The sequence below is a fragment of the Callithrix jacchus genome, chromosome 4 (genome assembly GCF_049354715.1).
Source record: "Callithrix jacchus isolate 240 chromosome 4, calJac240_pri, whole genome shotgun sequence".
In the NCBI taxonomy this organism is placed as follows: domain Eukaryota; kingdom Metazoa; phylum Chordata; class Mammalia; order Primates; family Cebidae; genus Callithrix; species Callithrix jacchus.
The window spans coordinates 106,040,864-106,067,874 of record NC_133505.1 but is presented as its reverse complement, the minus strand read 5'-3'; the positions used below and the strand labels follow the sequence as shown (position 1 = coordinate 106,067,874).

The 27,011-nt window shown below is 37.1% G+C and overlaps 1 protein-coding gene across 1 annotated transcript in view; it reads left to right on the top strand.

The window, feature by feature from the left end:
* MCHR2 (melanin concentrating hormone receptor 2) overlaps nt 1-27,011 on the top strand; it is a 64,808-nt gene that overhangs the window by 11,961 nt on the left and 25,836 nt on the right. Inside the window, exons 2-4 of the mRNA XM_017971280.5 lie at nt 12,348-12,554; nt 20,988-21,197; nt 25,446-25,640. Of these exons, the coding sequence (XP_017826769.2) occupies nt 12,373-12,554; nt 20,988-21,197; nt 25,446-25,640 (587 nt within the window). The 5' untranslated portion in view covers nt 12,348-12,372. The remainder of the gene's footprint in view (nt 1-12,347; nt 12,555-20,987; nt 21,198-25,445; nt 25,641-27,011) is intronic.

Sequence of the window (27,011 nt, the reverse complement as noted above, 5' to 3'; positions counted from 1 at the left end):
ATGATTATTGTAATAACTGACATTGGTTGAATACTAACTAGAACACATTATTCTCAATGCTTCTTTTGGATTATCACATTAATCATCACAACTTCACTATGAGTTAGGTAATATTATTATTAATGCTTCACCAATGGGGAACCTGAGACTAAGACAGATTATTAAACCAAATTATTTGCCATAGACAGTATGATGTGTGCTGAATGAAGGAATGACATAAAATAGAGTATGCCTGGAGATCACTGAAATACAGATTTCCCAAACAGAGGTCAAATAGAATGTAAGGAGATGGGTGAATCAGGTAAAAAATGGGATCCTCCAGTTAGTTGGGACATAACTTGAAGAACAAATGCATAAAACTTGGATCCATAGGTATGTACGGAGGCGGTGGTTGTTAACAGGCTAATGTGATTGCTCTGTTTTACACATTGTGGCTATTGAAATATCCTCAGTGGTTTTCCTAATTATTAGCAGTAGGGTTTTCCCGCCCGATATTTAACTTGAAAATAGTAACAAAACAAGCAGCCAAAAGCTGACTTGCCAGTTCACTTAATCTCATCATCATGACTGTTTACTGAAATAAGTTGAAGATAATCATTTTAAGGTTTATGTTAAAAAATAATACTATGAAATTATCATTGCAATGCAAGTAAGCTCATCATCTGTTAGTCCTTTTGATTTAATCTCTGCATCATGTTCCTCTTTGCTATATATGTTTTATTATCACTTTTCGGACTTCATAACACTGTCTTTTTGCTTTAAAAAGCCTAATGTTTTTTAAATGCATTTCTCCTGTTGCTTGTCCTAGTCATCATGAATAAATTGTGTATGTATGAAGATGTCAGTGTGTATAGATGAATGATGTGAATCAGAATGCATTAAACTGACACTGTCAGTTTTCTTTCAACACCAATTTCACAAGCATAAATTTCCATGTCTTTTTTTAAAGAAAGACAATCTTGCTACAAAAACATATTCTCAAATGTTTAAGACATGTTTCCTGGGGTCATATTTCAAATAAGTGTCAAAACTTGCAATTGAAGGGATGAAAAAAAGGTTTATACTTTAAAAAGTATCAAGAAAAAAGTACTTTTTTCTTTGATATACAGGGTGGATGGGTTCAACGTAAAGGTACCACATGAGCACAGATGGAGAGACAGTGCAAGGGGGTTTTTGCAAAGGAGTTTTTATGCAGCTAATCTTATTTAACATTGGCTTTCATTATAAAATTAGGGGGAGTTTTCCTGGATGAAAATGGCTCCTACATATAATGAAATCACACTGAATAATTGAGAGATTCTTTATACAAAAGATTATTTAAAACAACCTTTTGATTAAATATTAATAATAATTAAAATATGAACATAATTTAAATACTAATGCTTAAACTTTTTCGACAGCTAATATTTAACAGCCATCAGTGAATTAATATTTTGTTTCTGTATATTTAGCTGATGAAACAGTCTATTAAAAGCCCAGAGATAAGAATATAGTACTTGCTGAGCCTTGTGAAGTACCAAATATTATTGGGTATTCACTTTTAAAGTTTAGAAGCCATATACCTGGAGCCATATACCTTATACACAGTTCACAAAACAAGATGAAAGACAAGTAGGTTTTTTTATTGACATAGATTTATTATTTGATTTGATGAGTTTCCCAATTTGAAATTATATTAAGTTAATTAGTAAAGCAAATAATTTCTTACAAATATGACAAGGATTCACAAAATTCTATTTATGTCTAATTTTCATTGATACACCAATTTGCCTTTACTTCAAATTTAAACATTTACAGGAGATGCTAAACATGAGGTTTTAATTGATACTGAAGAAAAACAGTGATAGCTAAGGTAAAAGAGCTCTTACTTTTTCAGTTATTTAAGGATATAAAGGATATAGTTTACTTTCAAAGTTCATTTCATACACAGTATTATTTAACACATTTCTTTCTTTTCTACTCTTTGAAGCTTCCATCTTCCTCAAAAGACTTGAGAGCTAAGAAATAAATCAAGCAAGATGTATAGGGAGGTGGAAGGGTGAGGCTACAGAGCTTTAGGCTGAGATTTCATTAGCCTACGAGTTGTCAATAACAAGTAAGTCTTCTGACTGCAATTCTTCTTGGTTAAGCATTAAAATAAATTAATATGTAGTCAAATAGTTTATACTCTCAAATCTTATGACATGAAGCCATTAGTCTTAAAAACACATGTAGGGAGCCATATTCCTGTAGATTATATTTGAAGAAGAGATATTGAAATTCATAAATGATTTTTGAGATCATAAAAATTGCTATACATAATTCATTGGAAAAAGTTTGCCTATGCTTTAAACTTAAATCATCATTTTAAAATATGCATATGCCTCCTGAACCTATTTGTTTGCATATATGATTCATATTTTCTTTTTTAAACTTACAGAAGTGGTTAAAAAACAAATGTCATAGAAACTAACTTTCTAAACCAGGAAGAAGTCAAATCCCTGAATAGATCAATAACAAGGTCTGAAATTGAGGCAAATTCATAGCCTATCAACCAAAAAAAGTACAGGCCCAGGTGGGTTCACAGCCAAGTTCTACCAAACACACAAAGAGGAGCTGTTACCATTCCTTCTGAAACTATTCCAAACAATAGAAAAAGAGGGAATCTTCCCTAACTCATTGTATGAAACCAACACCATCCCAATACCAAAACCTGGCAGAGATACAACTAAAAAAGAAAATTTCAGGCCAATATCCATGATGAACATTGATGCGAAAATCCTCAATAAAATACTGGCAAACCAAATCCAACAGCACATCAAAAAGCTTATCCAACACGATCAAGTCAGCTGCATCCCTGGTATGCAAAGCTTGTGCAACATATGCAAATCTATAAATGTAATCCATCACGTAAACAGAACCAAAGACAAAAACCACATGATTATCTCAATAGATGTAGAGAAGGCCTTTGACAAAATTCAACAGCCCTTAATGCCAAAAACTCTCAATAAATTAGGTATTGATGTAATGTATCTCAAAATAATAAGAGCTATTTATGACAAACCCACAGCCAGTATCATACTGAATGGGCAAAAACTGGAAGCATTCCCATTGAAAACCGGCACAAGACAAGGATGCCCTCTCTCACCACTTCTATTCAACATAGTGTTGGAAGTTCTGGCCAGGGCAATCAGGCAAGTAAAAGAAATAAAGCGTATTCAAATAGGAAAAGAGGAAGTCAAAGAGTCTCTATTTGCAGATGACATGATTATATATTTAGAAGACCCTATCATATCAGCCCAAAATCTCCTTAAGTGGATAAGCAACTTCAGCAAAGTCTCAGGATACAAAATCAATGTGCAAAAATCACAAGCATTCCTATGCACCAATCACAGACAAACAGAGAGCCAAATCATGAGTGAACTCTATTCATGATTGCTACAAAGATAATTAAATTCCTAGGAATACAACTAATAAGGGATGTGAAGGACCTCTTTAAGGAGGACTACAAACCATTCCTAAAGGAAATAAGAAAGAACACAAACAGATGGAGAAATCTTCAATGCTCACAGTTAAGAAGAATCAATATCGTGAAAATGGCAATACTGCCCAAAGTAATCTAAAGATTTAATGCTATCCGCATCTAGCTACCATTGACTTTCTTCACAGAACTGGAAAAAAACACCTTCAATTTTATGTGTAACCAAAAAAAGAGTCCCCATAGCCAAGACAATCCTAAGCAAAAAAGGAAACAACAAAAACAACAAAAAACAAAGCTGGAGGCATCATGCTACCTGACTTCAAACTATACTACAAGGCTACAGTAATCAAAACAGCATGGTACTGTTACCAAAACAGAGATGTAGACTGATGGAACAGAAGAGAGGCCTCAGAAGTACTGCCACACATCTACAACCATCTTTGACAAACCTGACAGAAACAAACAATGGAGAAAGGATTCCCTATTTAATAAATGGTGTTGGGAAAACTGGCTAGCCATATGCAGAGAGCTAAAACTGGATCCCTTCCTTACACCTTATACAAAAATTAACTCAAGATGGATTAAAGATTTAAACATAACACCTAACATCATAAAAACCCTAGAAGATAACCTAGGCAAATACCATTCAGGACATAGGCATGGGCAAGAACTTCATGATTAAAACACCAACAGCAATGGCAACAAAGGCCAAAACAGACAAATGGGATATAACTAAACTAAGGAGCTCTGCACAGCAAAAGAAACTATCATTAGAGTTACCAGGCAAGCAACAGAAAGGGGAAAAATTTTTGCAACCTACTCATCTGACAAAGGGCTAACATCCAGAATCTAAGAAGAACTTAAACAAATTTACAAGAAAAAAACAGACAACCCCATCAAAAAGTGAGCCAAGGAATATGAACAGACACTTCTCAAAAGAAGACATTTATACAGCCAACAAACATGAAAAAAAGCTCATCATCACTGGTCATTAGAGAAATGCAAATCAAAACCACATCGAGATACCATCTCACCCTGGTTAGAGTGGTGATCATTAAAAAATCTGGAGACAACAGATGCTGGAGAGGATGTGGAGAAATAGGAACACTTTTACACTGTTGGTGGGAGTGTAAATTAGTTCAATCATTGTGGAAGACAGTGTGGCAATTCCTCAAGGATCTAGAACTAGAAATACCATTTGGCCCAGCAATCCTATTACTGGGTATATACCCAAAGGATTATAAATCATTCTATTATAAAGACACATGCACACATGTTTATTGCAACACTGTTCTCAATAGCGAAGACTTGGAACCAACCCAAATGCCCAGCAATAAAGCAAATATGGCATATATACACCATAGAATACTATGCAGCCATAAAAAGGATGAGTTCATGTCCTTTGCAGGGACATGTATGAAGCTGTAAACCATCATTCTCAGCAAACTGACACAAGAACAGAAAACTAAACACTGCATGTTTTCACTCATAAATGGGTGTTGAACTATGAGAACACATGGACACAGGGAGGGGAACATCACACACTGGTGGTGGGGGCTAGGGGGATGGGGAGGAATAGCAGGCCTGTAGGGAGCTAGAGGAGGGATCACATTAGGAGAAATACCTAATGTAGATGACGGGGTAATGGATGCAGCAAATCACCATGTTACATGTATGTAACAAACCTGCACATTGTACATATGTACCCCAGAATTTAAAGTATAATTTTTAAAAAGTTAACTTTCTCTGGTTATCTTAAATTTTGTAATTACAGAACACTAGATTTTTGTGTATTCTAAATCTGTCTTAAACACTAGTATTTCATTATCTAAACAATAAAATGAAAATGAAAGTAATCATTTTGACTTCTTAAAAAAGCCATATTAGTTGTTTTTAAAACAACATGAGGTGACTGAATATGTTTCTCCAAACCAATTTCTTCAATGAGTTCAGCCAGTCAGTCATATATAGTTGTATTGCCTGAAAATTGCTCTTTTGCTACATTTTTATAAACCTTTTGGCATTAAATTTTCATATAACAGAACGACAATCGAAGTTAACATCATATTAGCTGATGTTTTAAACTTTGAAATAATCAAATTGGAAAGTAAAAGATAACAGTAGCAGAAAATTAAGCCTAAGATAAACATTAATAAAGAAGATAGAGATTTAGATTATTGCCTCAAAACAATATGATCAGATATTAGACTGGTTTTTAACAACACTATTACTGTTATTATGGACTGCAGAACCATAAGTAAAACACTGGATTTCAAGCACAAGAAAAGTAGAACATTGTTGGCTCATCAGGGTCCCTCTGACTCACTTACCAGTCACAATTTACTTTCTCTTCATATTTTCTGATTCTTTCTTTTGCCTAAGTCTGCTGTTGAAACTTTATAGTGAATTTTTCATTTTAATTGTTGCATTTCCCAGCTCCAAAATCTATTTGGTTCTTTTTAATATTTTCTATCCCTTTGCTTAAGGTTTCATTTTGTTCCTGTATTGTTTTAATGAGCTTATTAATCACCTTTATGGTGGTTAGTTTGAATTATTTTTCAGGTAATTAGTATCTAATTGTTTCTTTACTATCTGTTTCTGAAAATTTGCTTGGCTCATTTGATTGGACCAATTTTTCTCTGCTTCTTTGTGTTCCTTGTAACTTTGCATTGGTATCAACACATATTAACAATATAGCTACTTCTCCCAGTCTTTGTAGACTGGCTCCAGACAGGGAAACATCTTCACCAAGCAGCACAGCTACAGATTCAGGGGACATCTCAAACATTTTCTGTAGATGTGTCTCCTCTGAACGTGTGTGTCTAGGTTCCTCACTAGAGAGATTTACCAATTTCTTTTTTCCTGGAACTCATAATCTCTTTCTCCCTTGGTATCTATCTCTTGTACCACAGGTTCTCCAAAACAGCAGCATGCCACCTCTTTTTTTCCCTGGTGGCCTTCCAGGCAACCAGAGTACATGAGGTCTCATCAGTGCCCTAATTTGGGCTATACAGAAACCAGTCCCTCTGGAAACCCCCCAAAAGCCAGAACATCACATACGTGTTCCACTTTTCTCTCCTCCTAAGGAAGAGACTGCCAAGCACCATTGACCTCTGTTGGCTATACCACAGTTCCTCTGGAACAGCAGCACACTGCGCAGCTCTTTCGTCCTAAGGAGCCCCCAGGTATCCAGAATATGCCATTTCCTTCCAATACACTGAGATACATGAGACAAAAACCTGTCCCCAAAGAAGCCCCTTGAAAGTCAGAACAATGGACATATGCTCCAGTTTTCTCTTTCCCCAGGGAGAAGCCAGGAGTTAGAAGTTTCCCCCAATAACATGGTACTGTGCCAGAGAGAGAGACTATGGCAGGAGAGTACCATGGATTCTTCCACTGGCTTTGATGTAGCTGTTTCCCCATTTGCCTTGGATGCAAAGTTTCTTAACTGGTTTCTGGATTTCTCACAAAGGGAATTGGTCCATGCATGGCTGTTGAATCAGTGCTGCCATAGAAGAAAGAGGGTCTAAGATTTCCTATTTTATCATCTTAATGGTGTCTTTTAATGAACAGATTATTTTCATTGTAATCAAATTTTTCAGGTTTTTATTAAACATCTGTGCTTTCTGTGTCTCGTTTATAAAATGTTTTACTCCAAGGACATAAAGATACTGTTCTATATGCACTTCTAAAATCCATTTGCGTTTGTTTTTAAGCCACATGCAGTTGATTTTTATGTATGGATTTTAAATCTATATGCATATTAATGTATGTAACCATATATGAATTCATGTATATGTGTATGTACAATACATATTTATATAGGTGAGATTGTTTTATTTTTTCATTTAGATAGACAGCTGACCCAGAACCATTTATGGAAGAACCTATTCTTTCCTCACTTCTCTCAAGTGACATCTATTCATATATCAAGTGTAGTATGTATGTGTGGGTCTGTTTGAGGGCTCTCTTTAATGTTCCCTTGATTTATTTGTCTATTCCTATTCAAATATCACACAGTGTAGATTACTATATCTTTCTAAAATGTTTTAGTATCAAATAAATTAAGTCCTTCTATCTGGTTCTCTTTTTTTTCAAGAGTTTATTTGCTATTTGTGTTTATTAGCCTTTTGTGTTTAAATTAAATTTCAGAAGTAGCTTGTTATCATCTTTCACAGACAATAAAACTTGGAATTTCATTGGAATTGCATTGAACCTATAAGTCAATCTGGGGAAAATTGACATCTATAGAATAATGAGTTTTCAAATTCATTAACTTGGTATTTTTTTCCATTTACAAGTTTTCTTTAACCTCAGTAAAAGGTTATAATTTTTCTAATAGAGTTCTTACATATTTTTGTTAGGTTTAAATTAGGTATATATATTTTTAACCAGTTAAAAACGTTGACTCTTTAAAATTTTCTTTTTCTAATGGTTTGTAGTAAATATATGGAAATATAATTAAATTTTTGCTTGTTTTTATATCCAGAAAACTGACTAAATTCTCTTATATCTACATAATAATAATAACCCTGAGACTTTCTCTCTCTCCAAGTCTCATACATCCTATCTTTTTTTTCTTCCCCCACTGTACTAGAGAAGCCCAATATTGAAGACAAGTGCTGATAGTGGGCATTCTTTCATGTTCTGAAAGTGAAACGGTTCAGCATTCCATGATTAAAGTTTTCTTCAAGGGAGATGCAATTATCAAAGTAACATAACAGACATGAAAAGAACCAAATGAAAATGAAGAACATTTTTTAAAAATCACATCACTCTCTCAATTGATGGAAAAAGCATCTCTAATATTAAATTAAAAATCCACTGATGCCAAAAAAAAATGCTTGATGAACTAGGAACAGAAAGGAACTTCCTAAATCTGACTAGATACAATACACTTAATCATGAAGCTTTTGAGGCTTCAGCTCAGAAGAAGGGATATCCTGTAAGATTCCCCAGCCTCAGTAGGCCCTGGACCCTGATTTTTCTCTGGACTTCTTCCTGACATGGAACCAGACTTCAAATATTATGTCATCAATAAGTGCCTTCTGGATCAAGATAGCACTGGTGCTACAGTATTCCACATACCTCCCAATATCTCATTCAAAACCCAGCCAGGGAAGGCCCACTGATTTTTCACATCTTGAATATTTTTTAGTTGCTGTACATATACAGACACACATAAATATAAATACAAACACACACACACACATTTTGTCCAACATATTTTATTTTCAGTGGCAAGATTAATCTGAGTAATCTAATTTATCATTGCTATAAAGCAGACTTAGATGACATTTTAAAAATGTATTTTATCAAAACAGTTGATTGAGCAGTTAATTTTCCAGTTCTATTTGGCTTTATTTACTTTTTATTTTTCAGCAGTGAATATTCCTCCTTGAATACTTATTGTTCAATAAGTATTTGCACATGGTGCCTCTGCTAGCTACAGTGCTTTTCCCACACCTGTACTTTGCTGCACTAACTCTTCCTCATACTTCAAGATAGTCCAATAATCACATCAGAAAGGCTAACCCATTTCATTTCTAAACAATCCAAGTTCAGTAGACCCCATGCACTTTATAGGAGACAGAGAGGATATATTTAACAACCTAAGTGTTACAGGAGTACTAGCCAATATGAACAGATCTACAGACTAATAAGAATAGATGTGATCTATAAACAACCAGGACCAGTATAAACTAAGCAAATGTCAGCTATACACAAAACGTGTATTACAGTAAGATGTGGTAAGATACAAAGACTATCATGGGACTTCTCATGCTGTTCTGTAACTTGCTGTTTATTTATCTTTTTTATTGCATTTTAGGTTTTGGGGTACATGTGCAGAACCTGCAAGATAGTTGCATAGGTACACACATGCAGTGTGTTTTCCTGCCTTCCTCCCCTTCATCCACATTTGGCATTTCTCCCCAGGCTATCCCTCCCCACCTCCCCCCATCTGCTGTTCCTCCCCATTCCCCACAATAGACCCCAGTGTGTAGTACTCCCTTCCCTGTGTCCATGTGTTCTCATTTTTCCTCACCCGCCTATGAGTGAGAATATGTGGTATTTCATTTTCTGTTCTTGTGTCAGTTTGCTGAGAATGATGTTCTCCAGATTCATCCATGTCCCTACAAAGGACACAAACTCATCATTTTTGATTGCTGCATAATATTCCATGGTGCATATGTGCCACATTTTCCCAGTCCAGTCTATCATTGATGGGCATTTGGGTTGGTTCCAGGTCTTTGCTATTGTAAACAGTACTGCAATGAACATTCATGTGCATGTGTCCTTATAGTAGAACGATTTATAGTCCTTTGGATATATACCCAGTAATGGGATTGCTGGGTCAAATGGAATTTCTATTTCTTTTTTTTTTTTTTGAGATGGAGTTTCGCTCCTGTTACCCAGGCTGGAGTGCAATGGTGTGATCTCGGCTCATCGCAGACTCCACCTCCTGGATTCAGGCAATTCTCCTGCCTCAGCCTCCTGAACAGCTGGGATTACAGGCACGTGCCACCATGCCCAGCTTATTTTTTGTTTCTTTAGTAGAGACGGGGTTTCACCATGTTGACCAGGATGGTCTTGATATCTTCACCTCGTGATCCGCCCACCTTGGCCTGGAATTTCTATTTCTAAGGCTTTGAGGAATTGCCACACTGTCTTCCACAATGGTTGAACTAATTTACGTTCCCACCAACAGTGGAAAAGTGTTCCTATTTCTCCACATCCTCTCCAGCATCTGTTGTCTCCAGATTTTTTAATGATCGCCATTCTAACTGGTGTGAGATGGTATCGCAATGTGGTTTTGATTTGCATTTCTCTAATGACCAGTGATGATGAGCATTTTTTCATATGTTTGTTGGCCTTATGAATGTCTTCTTTTGTAAAGTGTCTGTTCATATCCTTTGCCCATTTTTGAATGGGCTTGTTTGTTTTTTTCCTGTAAATCTGTTTGAGTTCTTTGTAAATTCTGGATATCAGCCCTTTGTCAGATGGGTAAACTGCAAAGATTTTTTCCCATTCTGTTGGTTGCTGGTTCACTCTAGTGACTGTTTCTTTTGCCGTGCAGAAGCTGTGGAGTTTCATTAGGTCCCATTTGTCTATTTTGGCTTTTGTTGCCAATGCTTTTGGTGTTTTGGTCATGAAGTCCTTGACTACTCCTATGTCCTGAATGGTTTTGCCTAGATTTTCTTCTAGGATTTTTATGGTGCCAGGTCTTATGTTTAAGTCTTTAATCCATCTGGAGTTAATTTTAGTGTAAAGTGTCAGGAAGGGGTCCAGTTTCTGCTTTCTGCACATGGCTAGCCAGGTTTCCCAACACCATTTATTAAACAGGGAATCCTTTCCCCATTGCTTGTTTTTATCAGGTTTATCAAAGATCGTATGGTTGTAGATATGTTGTGTTGCCTCCTATGCCTCTGTTCTGTTCCATTGGTCTATATCTCTGTTTTGGTACCAGTACCATGCTGTTTTGATTACTGTAGCCTTGTAATATAGTTTGAAGTCTGGTAGTGTGATGCCTCCCGCTGTGTTCTTTTTGCTTAGAATTGACTTGGCTATACGGGCTCTCTTTTGGTTCCATATGAAGTTCATGGTGTTTTCTTTCAGTTCTGTGAAGAAAGTCAATGGTAGCTTGATGGGGATAGCATTGATTCTGTAAATTACTTTGGGCAGTATAGCCAATTTCACGATATTGATTCTTCCTAACCATGAACATGGAATGTTTCTCCATCTGTTTGTGCCCTCTCTGATTTCGTTGAGCAGTGGTTTGTAGTTCTCCTTGAAGAGATCCCTTACGTTCCTTGTAAGTTGTATTCCAAGGTATTTTATTCTTTTTGTAGCAATTGTGAATGGCAGTTCATTCTTGATTTGGCTCTCTTTAAATCTGTTATTGGTGTATTGGAATGCTTGTGATTTTTGCACATTGATTTTATATCCTGAGACTTTGCTGAAGTTGCTTATCAGTTTCAGGAGTTTTTGGGCTGAGACGATGGGGTCTTCTAGGTATACGATCATGTTGTCTGCAAATAGAGACAATTTGGCTTCCACCTTTCCTATTTGAATACCCTTTATTTCTTTTTCTTGCCTGATTGCTCTGGCTAGAACTTCCAGTACTATATTGAATAGGAGTGGTGAGAGAGGGCATCCTTGTCTAGTGCCAGATTTCAAAGGGAATGCTTCCAGTTTTTGCCTATTCAGTATGATATTGGCTGTTGGTTTGTCGTAAATAGCTTTTATTACTTTGAGATATGTTCCATCAATACCGAGTTTATTGAGGGTTTTTAGTATAAAGGGCTGTTGAATTTTGTCAAATGCCTTCTCTGCGTCAATGGAGATAATCATGTGGTTTTTGTTTTTGGTTCTGTTTATGTGGTGAATTATGTTGATAGACTTGCGTATGTTGAACCAGCCTTGCATCCCGGGGATGAATCCTACTTGATCATGGTGGATAAGCTTTTTCATGTGCTGTGCAATCAGTTTGCCAGTATTTTATTGAAGATTTTTGCATCTATGTTCATCATGGATATTGCCCTGAAGTTTTTTTTTATTTTTGAGTCTCTGCCAGGTTTTGGTATCAGGATGATGTTGGTCTCATAAAATGATTTGAGAAGGATTCCCTCTTTTTGGATTATTTGGAATAGTTTCAGAAGGAATGGTACCAGCTCCTCTTTGTGTGTCTGGTAGAATTCAGCTGTGTTTTGGTAATCTGTGAAACTGTTATGATCAAGGACCAATCAAACTCACTCTGGAATCCTGAGTTCCATGGAATCTTGGTTAAAAAAAAAAGAGAGGTCCCAGTAAATATTATTTGAATTAGGTAAAGGAAATTCTACTGAGGGAATGTTCACTAAATAAATCACTTTCTATTACTTCACAGCTTTATTTCTGGAAGTCCATGAACAATGAATTCATTTCACTCATCTTACTGGAACACCTCTACTGAACTTTTAAATAAATCCTGGAATAAAGAGTTTGCTTATGAAACTGCCAGTGTTGTAGATACAGTCATCCTCCCTTCCATGATTGGGATTATCTGTTCAACAGGGCTGGTTGGCAACATCCTCATTGTATCCACTATAATAAGGTAAGGGCTTCTTTTTATTTCCTTTCATGCTTTAGAAAACTACATTCAAATCTCCCAAAATGAATCCCTTCCCCTGTAGTATTTTGCTTAATGAAATGCAATTTTGGAAATATTTGCTTAAGATAATTAAGAAAAATAAAGAAGATTCTATAAGTACTCTCATCATGTGTTAGGTAACATCTCAGTTGCAGACCTCAACATGCTAAGACCTAGGCTAATGCTTACTGCTGGGTCAGTGAGATTTTAGAGCAATGATTCTGTCTTAGCTGCATATTAGAATCACCTGGGGAGCTTTAAAAACTCCTGATAGGCAGTTTCACCCCAGATCCATTAACTCAGAATCTCTAAGACTAGGGCCTGGGTAAGATTTGAAATTGCAATGCAACAATTTATTTACCAGCAATAAGAATTATCCTAAAAAGCTGACCTGTTTAGGCAGGTGAAAGAGATTCTTTTACTCACTTGGGCTAAAGAGAGACTTCATCTGATCACCAGAGGATGCAGCGAGTCATGGGCTGTTCCCCTTCATGTAGACCAGCCTATATCACTCAAACTGAGAAATATCTGCCCCCTCAGTACCTGCTGCCTGGGTACCACATCTCCCACCTAATTCAGGTAGTTTCCTCATCTCAAGTAGAGCATAAAATTTCACCTGGAGAATAAGAAATAATTATTTGTTTTCAGGGACTTGACCAAATGGACTCAGAATTAATGCACACAAGCCCTATAACTCGTTGATATATGTTTGCTATCCTGATTATTTTCACATGTAAGTTTTGCTGGCTTTAATAAATACAGGATGTTAACTTTTTCATCCTGGTTTCTGATTACACTTAAAATTGCCATTTTTAAAATGTTTGTCCATATTTATATGTTACAAAATATATTTTAGACTGCAAGTTTAATATCCCTTATCCAAAATACTTGGGACCAGAAGCGGTTCAAATTTCAATTTTTTTTTGCACTGTTTGTATACGCATAGTGAGATGTCCTTGAGATGGGACCAAGTCTAAACATAAAATTCATTATGTCTCATTTACACATTATAAATGTAGCCTGTAAGTAATTTTATGTCATATTTTAAATAATTTTATGCATGAGACAAAGTTTCTGAGCATCGAACCATCAGAAAGCAAAGGCATCACTCTCTTCAGCCACCCATGTGGACATCTGTGGTGGTTTGGCATCACTGTCATTTCTGACTCCATATTGACATCCAACTGATAAACACTTTCTTACACTTATTCACACAAAAGTACTTAGCAGTAAAAACTATGACCATTAATACCACTAATAGAGTGAAAAAATAATAATGTGTTCAGGGTAAGTAGGCAATCCAGTAACATCACCAGAATACCTGCATTGGCTGCGAAATAACAGCAGCTGAGGTGGCTCGGAGGGCCATTTTTCCCTTGGAGACACTGTCTGTTGTGCAGCAGCATTTTGACTGCAACCCATAAGATGAGGTCAGGTGTGGAATGTTCCACTTGTAGGGTCATGTTATTCCTCAGAAAGTTTCAGATTTTGGAGCGTTTCAGATTTAGATTTTAAAGTTAGGGATGCCGAAGCCATGCTACCTAATAGGTGTTTTCAGTATCATATTAATACATGCAACAAACTTTTGTGGTGCATATTACACTTAAAAAGCACAGTTGTAAATTCATTTAGTCTCCAAATGTCAGTACTATTATTACAGCTATCTTGGGAAAGAGGCTCAGATGAGTCAATAACTGGTCCAGCATCACAGAGCTAGTGAGTAGCAATCCTGGCAACTCAAATCTTATTCCAAATTCTAGGCTATTTTCTCTAAAACTAATGAAAACAAAGAGATCATCGAAATTAGAGAGACAGTGTTGGATTTGCCATAAAGATAAAAGAATACTCACAGACTTAATTGAGAGCAAGAAGAGCCCTCAAGATGGTCATGCAGATGGTGATCATCACCCCTGAGAAGGCTCAGAACTCGTCACTTCCCCAGATGGCATCTCAGCAGCCAGCCCGCTCTCAAACTTTCATTTGCGCCATCTCTGCAATTAGAAGTAAAGAACAATGGTATTTTTTACACCAGCCATAGCTGAAGATTTATTTAGTACATTGGGATTCTACTCTTAATAAATTCAGGCATTCCTTGTTGTGTCCTATAAAGACATTTATGAATATCAAGCATTTTAAACACTTTTGAGTGCTGGAAGAAATTCAATTCAATATATATTACTAAAAACCTATTGCATGCCCCGCATTGCCCTAGGGTTTATGAAAATACCAAAAAACTGACAGCATCTATCTAACAAGTTGATACTCTAGTGGAGAAGATGAGATCTAAACTCATGGAATAATTTGAAAAATAATACAAGAAAGACATTAAAAACAATCATTTAAGGGAAAAAAGATGGCTCAGATAAGTTCTAGGAAAGAAAATGGAAGTAATCAAATATTCTAAGGGAGCCTCAAAGAGGCAGTAGTGCTGAGTAGAGAGTGAATAGCCAGAGACTTGAGAATGTTTCTAGCTCATCCCCATTGGCCTGTTGGACCTGCCTAGTTCTCCTTCCATCTCTCCCTCATGCCCCTCAGTATTTCTGCCCTGCTCATCTACAGATACATATAAGGTGTCCTACACCCAAAAGCCTTGGTACTGCCATTGAAAAACCAAGTCCATATTAGTTGCTAGCCCTTCTGAAATGTTTGCATCTTTACAGGCAATGTTTATATGCAAAAACTCTTCAGTGTGGGATTCCAGGTCTTGTGACCAGCTGTTGAAGAGATATTTGGAGCTAGAGAAATTTCTTGGACTCCTCAATTTACACCAGTAGATAACAGCTTAATCCCATCTACTTATACAGAGAAAAAGTTGGAAAAAAGGAAGACATGTGCAATGTGAACTCTTCTAAAAGTTAATTCTGAGCTATAATTTATGAAAACAGATTTTCAACATAAAGTCGATAATAGTCAAAAAGTGGGGGGAAAAACACCTGAACCATTATACTGACCAATTTGTTTGCATTATTCTGAACAATATATCATTTATTCATATTATCATTTTATACATAATGTGAGAATATGCATTAGATAAAGGAATGCTAATGGAGCTTTTAAAATAAACATTTTAATTTCAAAAAGTACTGGGAACAAATTTAATTAAAACAACAGTTTTAATTTTTTTGCTAAGACTTTAATACTTTTCTTTGCAAACATTTATTAATCTTTCAAAAGTCATTTGAAAGCAACTTACCTTTATTTATTTACTTGGCTAGGAATTTATCAACTTTTTTGCAAATTGCTCTCTAAATATTTTAAGGCAATTTGTATTAATGTTTTCATCATGCTTTGCCATGATCTTTTATTTGTTACTTTCTGAACAGACAGGTGAATTAAATAAAATATTAAGACTATAATAAAAATAAGGAGAAATAAATAACATTTAAACAATATTTAATGACTTTCCCTTTTATGGTAATAGTTGTATCAAAACCAGTGTTCATCAATAGAACTGAAAGTTAGTAAAATCATTAATGATGCTGGAAAGCAAGCAATGAACTAATTTCTGACTTTGCCAAATGAAGACTAGAAGTATATATAAAATAAATATGTTTAAGGAAGATGGAGCTTCAAGAATAAGATGTTCTATGTGCCTTTTTTAAAAAGCAAGAGGCGATTTGTGCATTAGGAGGGTGACTGTAAAATAATGAGGCCAGATCGTCAGTAGTCTGTTGTACATTAAATTTATAGCAGGTCAAAGAAGCCAGTTTAGAAAATGTATGCAGAAAATTGAGCCAATTATGATATTTTGTTCTCGCATTCCCAAGAAACAAGTCAACCCCATTACTCAACTATTCTCCACAAGCACAGCAGGCCCTGGAAATCACCTACACTTCAATAAAGGGATTGACTTTTTTTGGTCAGACCCCCACATTCACCTTCTGAACTCATCTTTCTTCTGTTTACTGACAGACTCCCTTGAAGTGGGCAGAGTCTCTATAAAAGGTGCCCTATCCTCCCAAAATAAAGAGTTCCCATTTTGTCACTTCCTGCCCATCTCCCTGTCAAGTCAACTAATTCACATTAAGTTGTGAATTCATGAAACAGAGATTACAAGATGGATGATGTGTTAACCTAGAGGAGTACTATCTAATGGTAGAATTCCAGTTGCTGACAGGGATGGGAAACATTTAGAACAGAGGTCTCTTCCTTTTTACCCCACCCAGATTAAACAATAACTGACAGCTCCCCCTACCCAGCCCTCTACCATTTCAAGTGTCACCAATACACAGACTCTTGTTGGAATTGACCCTTATCCTTGGCTACACAGATATGTTTTAGATGCCAGAGTACCATGCAACCACATCTGATCATATGTGCTATGGTCCAGTTGGCCAATATCCTCAGCTGGCTTGGGAATCCAAAGGAGTTAAATGGCTTGCCTAAGGGCACAATGAGTGATGCCATAGGAATGAACATAAAATTCCCAGTTAGGTTCTCTTTCCACTATATTACTGTATATATCTAGAGCAGGGTTGGCAAATATGTAACTCTGCTGTAAACTCTCACCCTTAGCAGTCATCTCTAATCACACAGGTCTGTCCTGTATAGCATCTGTGTAAGGACTCAGAATTCTCAAAACAGTACTTCAGGAAATGACTATTGATCCATTGGCATTGGCTCATGATAGCAATTTAATTCAACTAAATGCCAAATGGGATGGTAAGGCAACCCAGAGATTAACAAGAGCAGGAATTCAGTTCTACATCCCTCACCCCAATGCCACTTTCCTCTCCCTCCCCCAAGCTGGAGGGAGATAGAGAGAAGGAAATTTTACAGACCTCAGGAGTCTAGGCTGCCTGGTGGGAGCTGGAGCCACAGTGGTATCTTGGACCATGGAGTGAGGGCTACGGGAGAAGCTGGAACCATGAGAGAGATGCAGCCGCTGCCCAAGATGCCGACAGCAGAGAGGGGAAAGAAATATTCTGGCTTCTCCTTTCCTCCTTACTCTCAAGTTCCCAGTGGTACTTGATTGGCCAAACCTAATCAGAAGCCAGTTGGCAAAGGGGCCTGAGGACAGGCTGGCAAATGACAAGCACAGCAGCCCACATATGTAGTGTTATGTTTTGTTAGTTTTACTTAATCCATATCATATATTGTTATTTCTGATTGTAAAAGGTTCACATGGTTTTAATACAAATTTTGAAAAAAGTCACAAAATACAAACAATAAAGTAAAATATCAGTCACCAAATAGGTGATCACTGTCATCACCTGACATATTGTTCCTGCAAAATTTTTACAAATAAATTTAGAGTCATGCTATATACATAATTTTATATAATTAAAGAATTATATAAAATTTCTTAAAAAAGAAAGAATACTGATTATGTATATTTAAGAAATTCTTGGGGGAAGGGGTGGGAAAAAAAGAATTTCTAAAAAAGAAAGAATGCCGATTATGTATATAGCATGACTCTAAATTTATTTAATTTTTTAACTTAATAGTATAAGTATTTTCCCATCTGATTAAATATTCTTTCAAACTATGACTTACAACAGCTACATCCTATTGAGTGTGGTAGTGTGGAGTACCATAATTCCATAATTTATTTTACCATTCCTCAAATTAATGAGCATTAGATATGACCACATTAACCATATGGAACATGTTAGTCAAAATTATCACAAGTCTTTGTATTTTATTTTAAATGTATACATCATAAGAAACATAAATCTCATGAAGTCTGACAACAGGAAATCTGAAGATAAATGAGACCTAAAAAGGAATATAATTTATGTAGTTAGAGATTCTACAATTTCTATTTAGTTGTTTTTAATTTTGATGTTGTGGCTTTCAGTAAAGAAGACAACAATAAATATAATGCATTATTTATATTGCCCTAGTAATTTATGTCCAGATACATTTATCCATTGCTTCAAATTCTCTTTGTACTATACAGAATATGATCTAGAAACACTTTATTTAATTCTTTTTAATTGCCAATTAATGGCCTGCACTGTCCCCACAATAGAATTACCATAATTCATTATCAGTAAACGATAGGTACCCCTCCAGAGAAAAGCAAGAGCCGTGGATCTAATTACTGCAATTGAGACCTAAGCAATTGCTTATGGTTTATACCCCCAACATGCAAATAACATCTATTTATAGACTAAGATTTATGATTTTTTTTTTTAGATTGTAGCTCTTTCTGACTGCTAATATCTGTCCCTCTTCCCTATCCCTTCTCCATTTCCCACTCTCAATGACCCTGAGAGGACAGGGAATGAGAGTACAAGGACAGCCAGCTGGCTGCTCTTTTGTTTGACATGATCTTTCCTTCGGGTTTCTTCTCCCTCTTCGTCATTCTGGTGTGGGCCACCAAGCTCCTGAGGGCAAGATACCAACCTGTTTTTTTAGTGGCAACAACCTGTTGTTGAATGGTATGGTTGCTGAATAAGGACTCCATGGCAGTAACCCCTCCACAGAGTGAATGCCACCAAGGCCTGGAGAAGAGATGGGCTCACCCCGTCTGATGTTTCACATGAGAATCTGACAGCTGAGAAATGAAGTTCATGGGCTATAGAAGTTGTAGCCAATGAATAATGAAGACACACAATAACTTCCAAACAGCAGAGCACTAGTCCTGAAATAGGAGAAAACTAGAAACTGTGGCATAATTTTAGGACTGTTTCTTATATGCTCTTTAAATTCATATTTGTCCACATCTGCCAAGAAACCTGTCTTAACACTTCCCACAAAAGAGGAGAGGGTCTCCTTCTTTGCGCTCTTGTACTTGTCTCTAGTTTTCACCTATCAAATTGTAATGTGATTGTTTATTTATGCATGTCTACACGATAAGCTCCTTGATGATAGGGTTTATACATAATTTAGCTTTACAGCTTCAGAGCACAATATTATGCCTGCCATATAATTGATGATGCTCAATAAAGTGTTCATTGAATTAATGAACAGCATCTCCCAAAGATGATACCTGTTTATTATCAAATGTGCCAGCTCCTTAAAATAAGAACCAATTAAATTTTAAATTTCTGCTCTTAGAAATGTATTTCACCTAGTGATGAGAATGCCACATCTAGATAGCATTGAATTCACTTCTCCCAACCCCTGCTCCCCACAGGAGACATGAGATCATTCTCAGTGCCATCTATCAGCTCCCTCTTTTCAGATGACTGTCCTCCTTGTCTGGATCTCAGGGTCTTTATTAACAGTATTTGCTAATCGTTAGATTTTACTGGAATATTTCTAAGTCATTGTTGAAATCTTAACAATGGCCTCAGCTGCAAAAGGAAGAAATTGCATTAGACAACATAAATCATTTATTTTCAGTCTTCAGCTGTTTTAAATACTAGGAGTGAGTAAAGACTAAATCTTTTGCCTGAGTATATTTAAAGTTGGTATAACTTGTTGCTGCAGAAAAAAATTACCCCAAACGTCTCAAAAAAAATTACCCCAAACAAAGTGGCCGGAAACAATAAACATTTACTATCTCACATGTTTCCAATGGTCAGAGATACAGGAGCAGCTTAGCTAGTTGATTCTCACTCATGATCTTCCAGGGTTACAGTCATCGGTAGGCTTGGCTGCAGCTGGAGGATCTGCCTCCAAGGTAGCTCACTCCCATACCTGACAAGCTGGTGCTGACTGGTTGTTGACTGGAGCTTTCAGTTCCACTCCACGTGGACCTCTCCATACTGTTACCTGAGTATTCTCACAAGATAGCAGCAGGCTTCCGCCAGGGAGAGCAATCCAACAGAGAGCAAAGAGAAACCCCCACAATAACTTTGTGACCTAATTTCAAAGTCACACACTGTCACTTCTGCCATATTCTCATTGTTACAAGCAAATTAATAAGATCAGCAGTCAAAGAGAGGGAATTAGGCTCCAACTATTGAAAGGAATGTCAAAGAATTTGTGAACATTTTTTTTTTCAAGATGGAGTTTTGCTCTCGTTGACCAGGCTGGAGTGCAATGGTGTGATCCTGGCTCACTGCAACCTCTGCCTCTTGAGTTTAAGCGATTCTCTTGCCTTGGTCTCCCTAGTAGCTGGGATTACAGGTGCCTGCCACCATACCCAGCTAATTTTTTGTATTTTTAGTAGAGATGAGGTTTCACTATGTTAGCCAGGCTGGTCTCCAATGCCCGACCTCAGGTGATCAACCCACCTCAGCCTCCCAAAGTGCTGGGATTACAGGCGCGAGCCACTGAACCTGACTTGTGGACATATTTTTAAACCATCACAGTAAATTACCAAATAAATAGTTCAAAATGCTTAAATATACACAAGTCTAGGCATTTGCTCTATGTGTTTGTGTAGGTTTTCCTTTAACATTTAAAATGCGTTATGGCAATTAAAAATTTGTATCAGGTAGCATATATTGAAGAGTCTGCATACATTCAGTGTCAATCCTCAGTTTCCTCCATCTCTTTCAGATCCAGGAAAAAAACAGTCCCTGACATCTATATTTGCAACCTGGCTGTGGCTGATTTGGTTCACATCGTTGGAATGCCCTTTCTTATTCACCAGTGGGTCCGAGGGGGAGAGTGGGTGTTTGGGGGCCCTCTCTGCACCATCATCACATCCCTAGATACTTGCAATCAATTTGCCTGTAGTGCCATCATGACTGTAATGAGTGTGGACAGGTAAGTTAAGGACTTTGAAATATCTTAATAAAATTCAGAGGTGCCTGTGCTTCCCCAAGCTCATTCCAATTTAAGCAACATCAGTTATGGTTTATAACAGCACAGCTCTTCTTCGTTTGTTTGCTTCATTGCAGGACTGATTACTTACAAATATTTCGTTTAATTTTCACAGAGGTTCTATTTTTAATGCAAAGTAAAATACAACAATCTCTTTTTTTCTAATCATTCTTTTTGACTCCGCTTTATTTGCAATTCACTGTAAGAAGAAAATCACAAAACCATGAAATATTAGAAACCGGAATGAATTTCCCCCATCATTTTTACAATAAGAAAACTGAGGCCCAGAGAGGTGAGGAGATTTGCTAGAAGGACACAGAGAATTAGTGGCAGAGCCAAGAATTAAAGTAGGTTTCCTTAGTCCCTGTCCAGGGCTATTTCTGATACGTTTACTGTCTCATATACTGGTTATTACCTCATAGCTCTAAGGATTCGGTGGAGTAGAGGTTCCTATATGACCATGAAGCAATTTCCCAGTGCCAGGAAGACCATCTTTTACAAACATTATTGTGATTGGTTAATACAAATGCTGTCATTTTATATCATTAGAAATGTATTCCACTATATCCTGGAATGTGCCATAGCCCTTTTCACCATCCATGTAAGCTAATGTTGTTTGAGGAGATAATGATGGTGGTTAGTACTTATGGAGTCAGTGAGTGGGAGAGCTCAGTTCAGACCCAAGCCATCTGCCTGTAGAAATGGCAGGTAGTTGTAACTGCCTCACTGTCTGGCCTGTCTAGAAAACTTGCTATCTAGGATGAGACCTGTATTATCCAGATGCAGAATGTCCCCACCAGGTCCTAGCAGCTCACCCCAAACAGAAACAGGGCCTAAAGACAACCATAGTATTTCCAACAGTGATAATCTGTCCTCCAGAGCAACCCACTTAAAATCTCCATCTGCCTCCTTCCCAACCCAACCTTAACCCAACATATTTAATCCTTGCTCTGATCTACTGTCTTTTTCCTTGGTTTCAAATATATTACATAAATCACTGTGTGTGTGTGTGTGTGTGTGTGTGTGTGTGTGTGATTTATTGTCTAGTTACCCTGCACCTCAAATGTAAATTCCACCAGGGCAGGGTCTTTGTCCACCAATATATCCTAAATGTGTGTGCGTAACAGTGCCTGGCACTCAGGTGCTCAAAAAATATTGATGAATGAATGAATGAATGTCTTGAAGAATATGTTAAATTTCCCTGGGTTCATCCAGAAATATTCTTTAACCCTGCCTCTTTCACTCTTCCAAATGGGACTTTCGGTGGGGAAGTGATGAGCCATTCTTTAGATGAACAAAAAAAAATTGGCAAGGTTTATATAAATCATTCACTCTTAAAAAAATAAATAATCATGGTAAATTTTAAAAAATCATTTTTTCTGCAAGAGAATTTTCAAAATATAGAATGTGCTTTTCAACTTATAATTAACACATTTTTAAATCAATACATGGCATAGGTCTAGTTAGCTCAGCTGACGCCAGCCAATGTGACTGTGTTGTGAGAAAAGCCCCAGAAGCTTGTCAGGGTTTCAATACCAGGAAGAAGGCCTTGAACAGACCAGGTTCACTGTAGAAAAGCAACTTAAAGTACAGGCCATACCAATAGTAATCCCATCTTGGGGATAATATGAGCTTTTTTATACCCTGTGCCTTGGATGCAAGAGAATATTGGCTTTTTTGGGGGAAAAAAATATATATACTCCTGTAAATTTCTTACTATAAATGAAGTAAATTGGCATTTTCTGTCTTGGAGCAGACCAACTGCATGTATTTCCTAATATTGACAGGTTTTTCTCTGTGTACGTGTGCACACATGCATGCATGTGTATCTTACACCTAGCCTTTTGTTTTATTTTGTTTTGTTTTAATCTAATGTACATAGTATGCTAAAATTTCGTTTCACATTTAAGACATTCTGCCCTTTCTTTCCCCTGGCCTTCACTCTGTAAGATCAGGTGGTAAGAAACAAATGAAGAGGATATAAAATGGAACTATTTCCTTCTTCATATTTCTTGTAATTCTAACTGTACTAAATTCATCAAAGTTTAACAAAATCTGCAGTTTTGTAAAAGAGAAATGAGGCTTGCTTTGTAAGAGCATAACTAAATGTCAGTGCCATCAATATGCCTTAGTGGTTACATATTTAAATCATTTTAATTGCCAGTTTAATGGATTATACGTTTTAAGTGTTTCCAATAACTCATTTTCTTTCCCTAATTAGTAATAACTGCAAGTGTATAGAATGTTTAGTAGTGAACTCCTATCTCTATAGCCATAAGAAAACAATATATAAACATTCAAAATGTTTGCCTTCAAATGAAAGCTACCTAGACTTTCATTAGTGGCTACTTTTATAAATAAATTCTCTAAAACATCAAGAGTCAGTAAGTAGGAGCCAAAATTTGCAATTTATTCATTAATTTATTCAAAAAATATTTATTGAGCATGAACCATATGCTAGAGATTGTTGGACACATAGGATACAGTGGCCTTAAACTAATAATCAAGGCTCCTGCCCTCATGGGGCTTTCATTCTACTGGTATAGACAGACATTAAGTGAGGAGTCCCACAAGTAAATGTATATTTCCACATAGTGATAACACACTAGGGGGAAAAGCAGAGTCTACCTACAATCTTTTTTTAAAATAATCTTTTATAGTTATGTTCTCTAGTATAGAATGGGTGGTCAGAGAAGGCTTCTCTAAGAGGGAGACAATTAAATAGGAACTTGAAGGAAGAGCAGGAAGAAGCAGAGGCAGATCCTGTCAGGCAGGTAGAACACCATGTGCCTGACCTTGAAATGGGAAGAGCTTTGAGGAAGTCAAGGGAGAGACTAGCACAGGCTCCAGCTTGAGCGGCAGGCAGTACCAGGTGAAAAAAAAATACCTGTGGATCATGGAAGGAATTCTGAAAATCGATGGAAAACCACTGAAAGGTTTTTAGCTGGGGAGGGAGGCTATCAGAAAAGATTCCTTAATTGCTTGATGCCATGACTTCATCATCCTATAATTCCAGTAAAAATGAAGACTGGGCTGCTATGCAGTCACTACATCATCCACTTCCCCAGCAGGGAGAAAAGAGGCTCTTCTCTCCTTAGCCACGGGGAATGCTTGTGCACCATGCAAAGGATGGGTAGCTGTGGAGCCCTGATCAGAAACCACTCTCTGCATGCCAAAGGTCCCTTAACTGAATGCAAAATATCCTGCTTCTGGTGCAAAATTGAAAGAACAAGAAGACAATAAATTTTTCATTTTTATGAGTCTTCATTAAATAGCTTTACAAAAACTTGGAGAAAATTAAATGACCATAGAAACAATTTTTACATTTGTTGAATTTCTACTAATACTATCCTCTACCACCCGCAGACCCCAGCAAAGCTGTGCTTTTTCAAATAGCCTTCCTTCTGAATCTGAGCTCTCTTTTTCATTCTTCAGCTTTCATTTTTCTCTGAAACATTCTTGGATTTGCTGGAGGACCAAATGTACTTGATATGTCAGAATTTCAAGTTTGATTAATGACTACCCTTTTTTTCCCTGGCTCTCAAATGAAAAGAGAAAGCATAAAGAAAAATGCTTCCCCATAAAATGAGCCCATTTCTTCCCTCTGGCTTCTAGCCTAAGTTCCTTAAGGAATTTGCATTGTGTATACTAGTCACACTTGTTCATCCTCACTGTGACGTCTGTGAGCTGAAACTCCATGGGCCCGGTGACTTTAGTGTAAAACCATCTGGGCAAAATGTTTGTTCTGTGTGCCTGAACCCTCTTCTGCCGAGGGATTCTCTTAGCCCCACACATTCCCCTCCTTCCTGCTTCTGTGTCAGTAAATCCTGCTGGGAAAAGGGTCATTTCCTTCTCGAGGAAATCCCTGTTCGGAGACAAAGTTTTCCAGAGTCTAATTTACAGGAGAAGCCCCTTTGTAAAGAAAGAGTTTGCACTGCAGAATTTTACCAATTATCAGTGTGTTCATAGAAGAAACAGCTATTTCAGTGACTGGTTTATTCAGACTTGCAGGGTCAAGAACTGTTTTCTCTACAGATACTAGGCAGCTCTTAAAAACTATAACTTTCTTTTGCTCTGATAGAGGTCTTCTTCACAATAATGCTAATAATTTACTCTCATCGTGAACCTTTCATCCTTGGAGCTCAGTGCTTTTATTGATTGTTCTAAAACTCTTCCTAACTGACTTTGCAGGTACTTTGCCCTCGTCCAACCCTTTCGACTGACAAGTTGGAGAACAAGGTACAAGACCATCCGCATCAATTTGGGCCTTTGGGCAGCTTCCTTTATCCTGGCATTGCCTGTCTGGGTCTACTCGAAGGTCATCAAATTTAAAGATGGTGTCGAGAGTTGTGCTTTTGATTTGACATCCCCTGACGATGTACTCTGGTAAGTTGTCAAAACTTAAGAAGAATGAGTTGAATTAAGTTGTGAAGTACTTCATTCTCCTTGTCAACATGTGAGCAGCCTTGAAGAGCATCCTTGTGGATCCTCTTCTTACCAGTCTCTCTGCTTATGTTTCTCCACACATGCAATCAAGGTGATAGTTTGATTTTTAAGGGGAGGGTAATCTTTAGAAAAAGATTTTTTTTTATTGGATTTTAGGTTTTGGGGTACATGAGCAGAGCATGCAAGACAGTTGCGTAGGTACACACATGGCAGTGTGCTTTGCTTTTCTTCTCCCCTTCACCCACATTTGGCATTTCTCCCCAGGCTATCCCTCCCCATCTCCCCCTCCCATTGGCCCTCCCCTTTTCCCCCCAATAGACCCCTGTGTTTAGTACTCCCCTTTCTGTGTCCATGTGTTCTCATTTTTCATCACCCGCCTATGAGTGAGAATATGCGGTGTTTCATTTTCTGTTCTTGTGTCAGCTTGCTGAGGATGATGTTCTCCAGATTCATCCATGTCCCTACAAACGACACGAACTCATCATTTCTAATTGCTGCATAATATTCCATGGTGTATATGTGCCACATTTTTCCAATCCAGTCTATTATCAATGGGCATTTGGGTTGATTCCGGGTCTTTGCTATTGTAAACAGTGCTGCAATGAACATTCGTGTACATGTGTCCTTATAGTAGAACGATTTATAGTCTTTTGGATATATGCCCAGTAATGGGATTGCTGGGTCAAATGGAATTTCTATTTCTAAGGCCTTGAGGAATCACCACACTGTCTTCCACAATGGTTGAACTAATTTACACTCCCACCAACAGTGTAAAAGTGTTCCTTTTTCTCCACATCCTCTGCAGCATCTGTTGTCTCCAGATTTTTTAATGCTCGCCATTCTAACTGGCGTGAGATGGTATCTCAATGTGGTTTTGATTTGCATCTCTCTGATGACCAGTGATGATGAGCATTTTTTCATATGATCGTTGGCCTCATATATGTCTCCTTTCGTAAAGTATCTGTTCATATCCTTTGCCCACTTTTGAATGGGCTTGTTTTTTTCCTGTAAATCCGTTTGAGTTCTTTGTAAATTCTGGATATTAGCCCTTTGTCAGATGCGTAGACTGCGAAAATTTTTTCCCATTCTGTTGGTTGCCGATCCACTCTAGTGACTGTTTCTTTTGCCGTGCAGAAGCTGTGGAGTTACATTAGGTCCCATTTGTCTATTTTGGCTTTTGTTGCCAATGCTTTTGGTGTTTTGTTCATGAAGTCCTTGCCTACTCCTATGTCCTGGATAGTTTTGCCTAGATTTTCTTCTAGGGTTTTTATGGTGCCAGGTCTTATGTTTAAGTCTTTAATCCATCTGGAG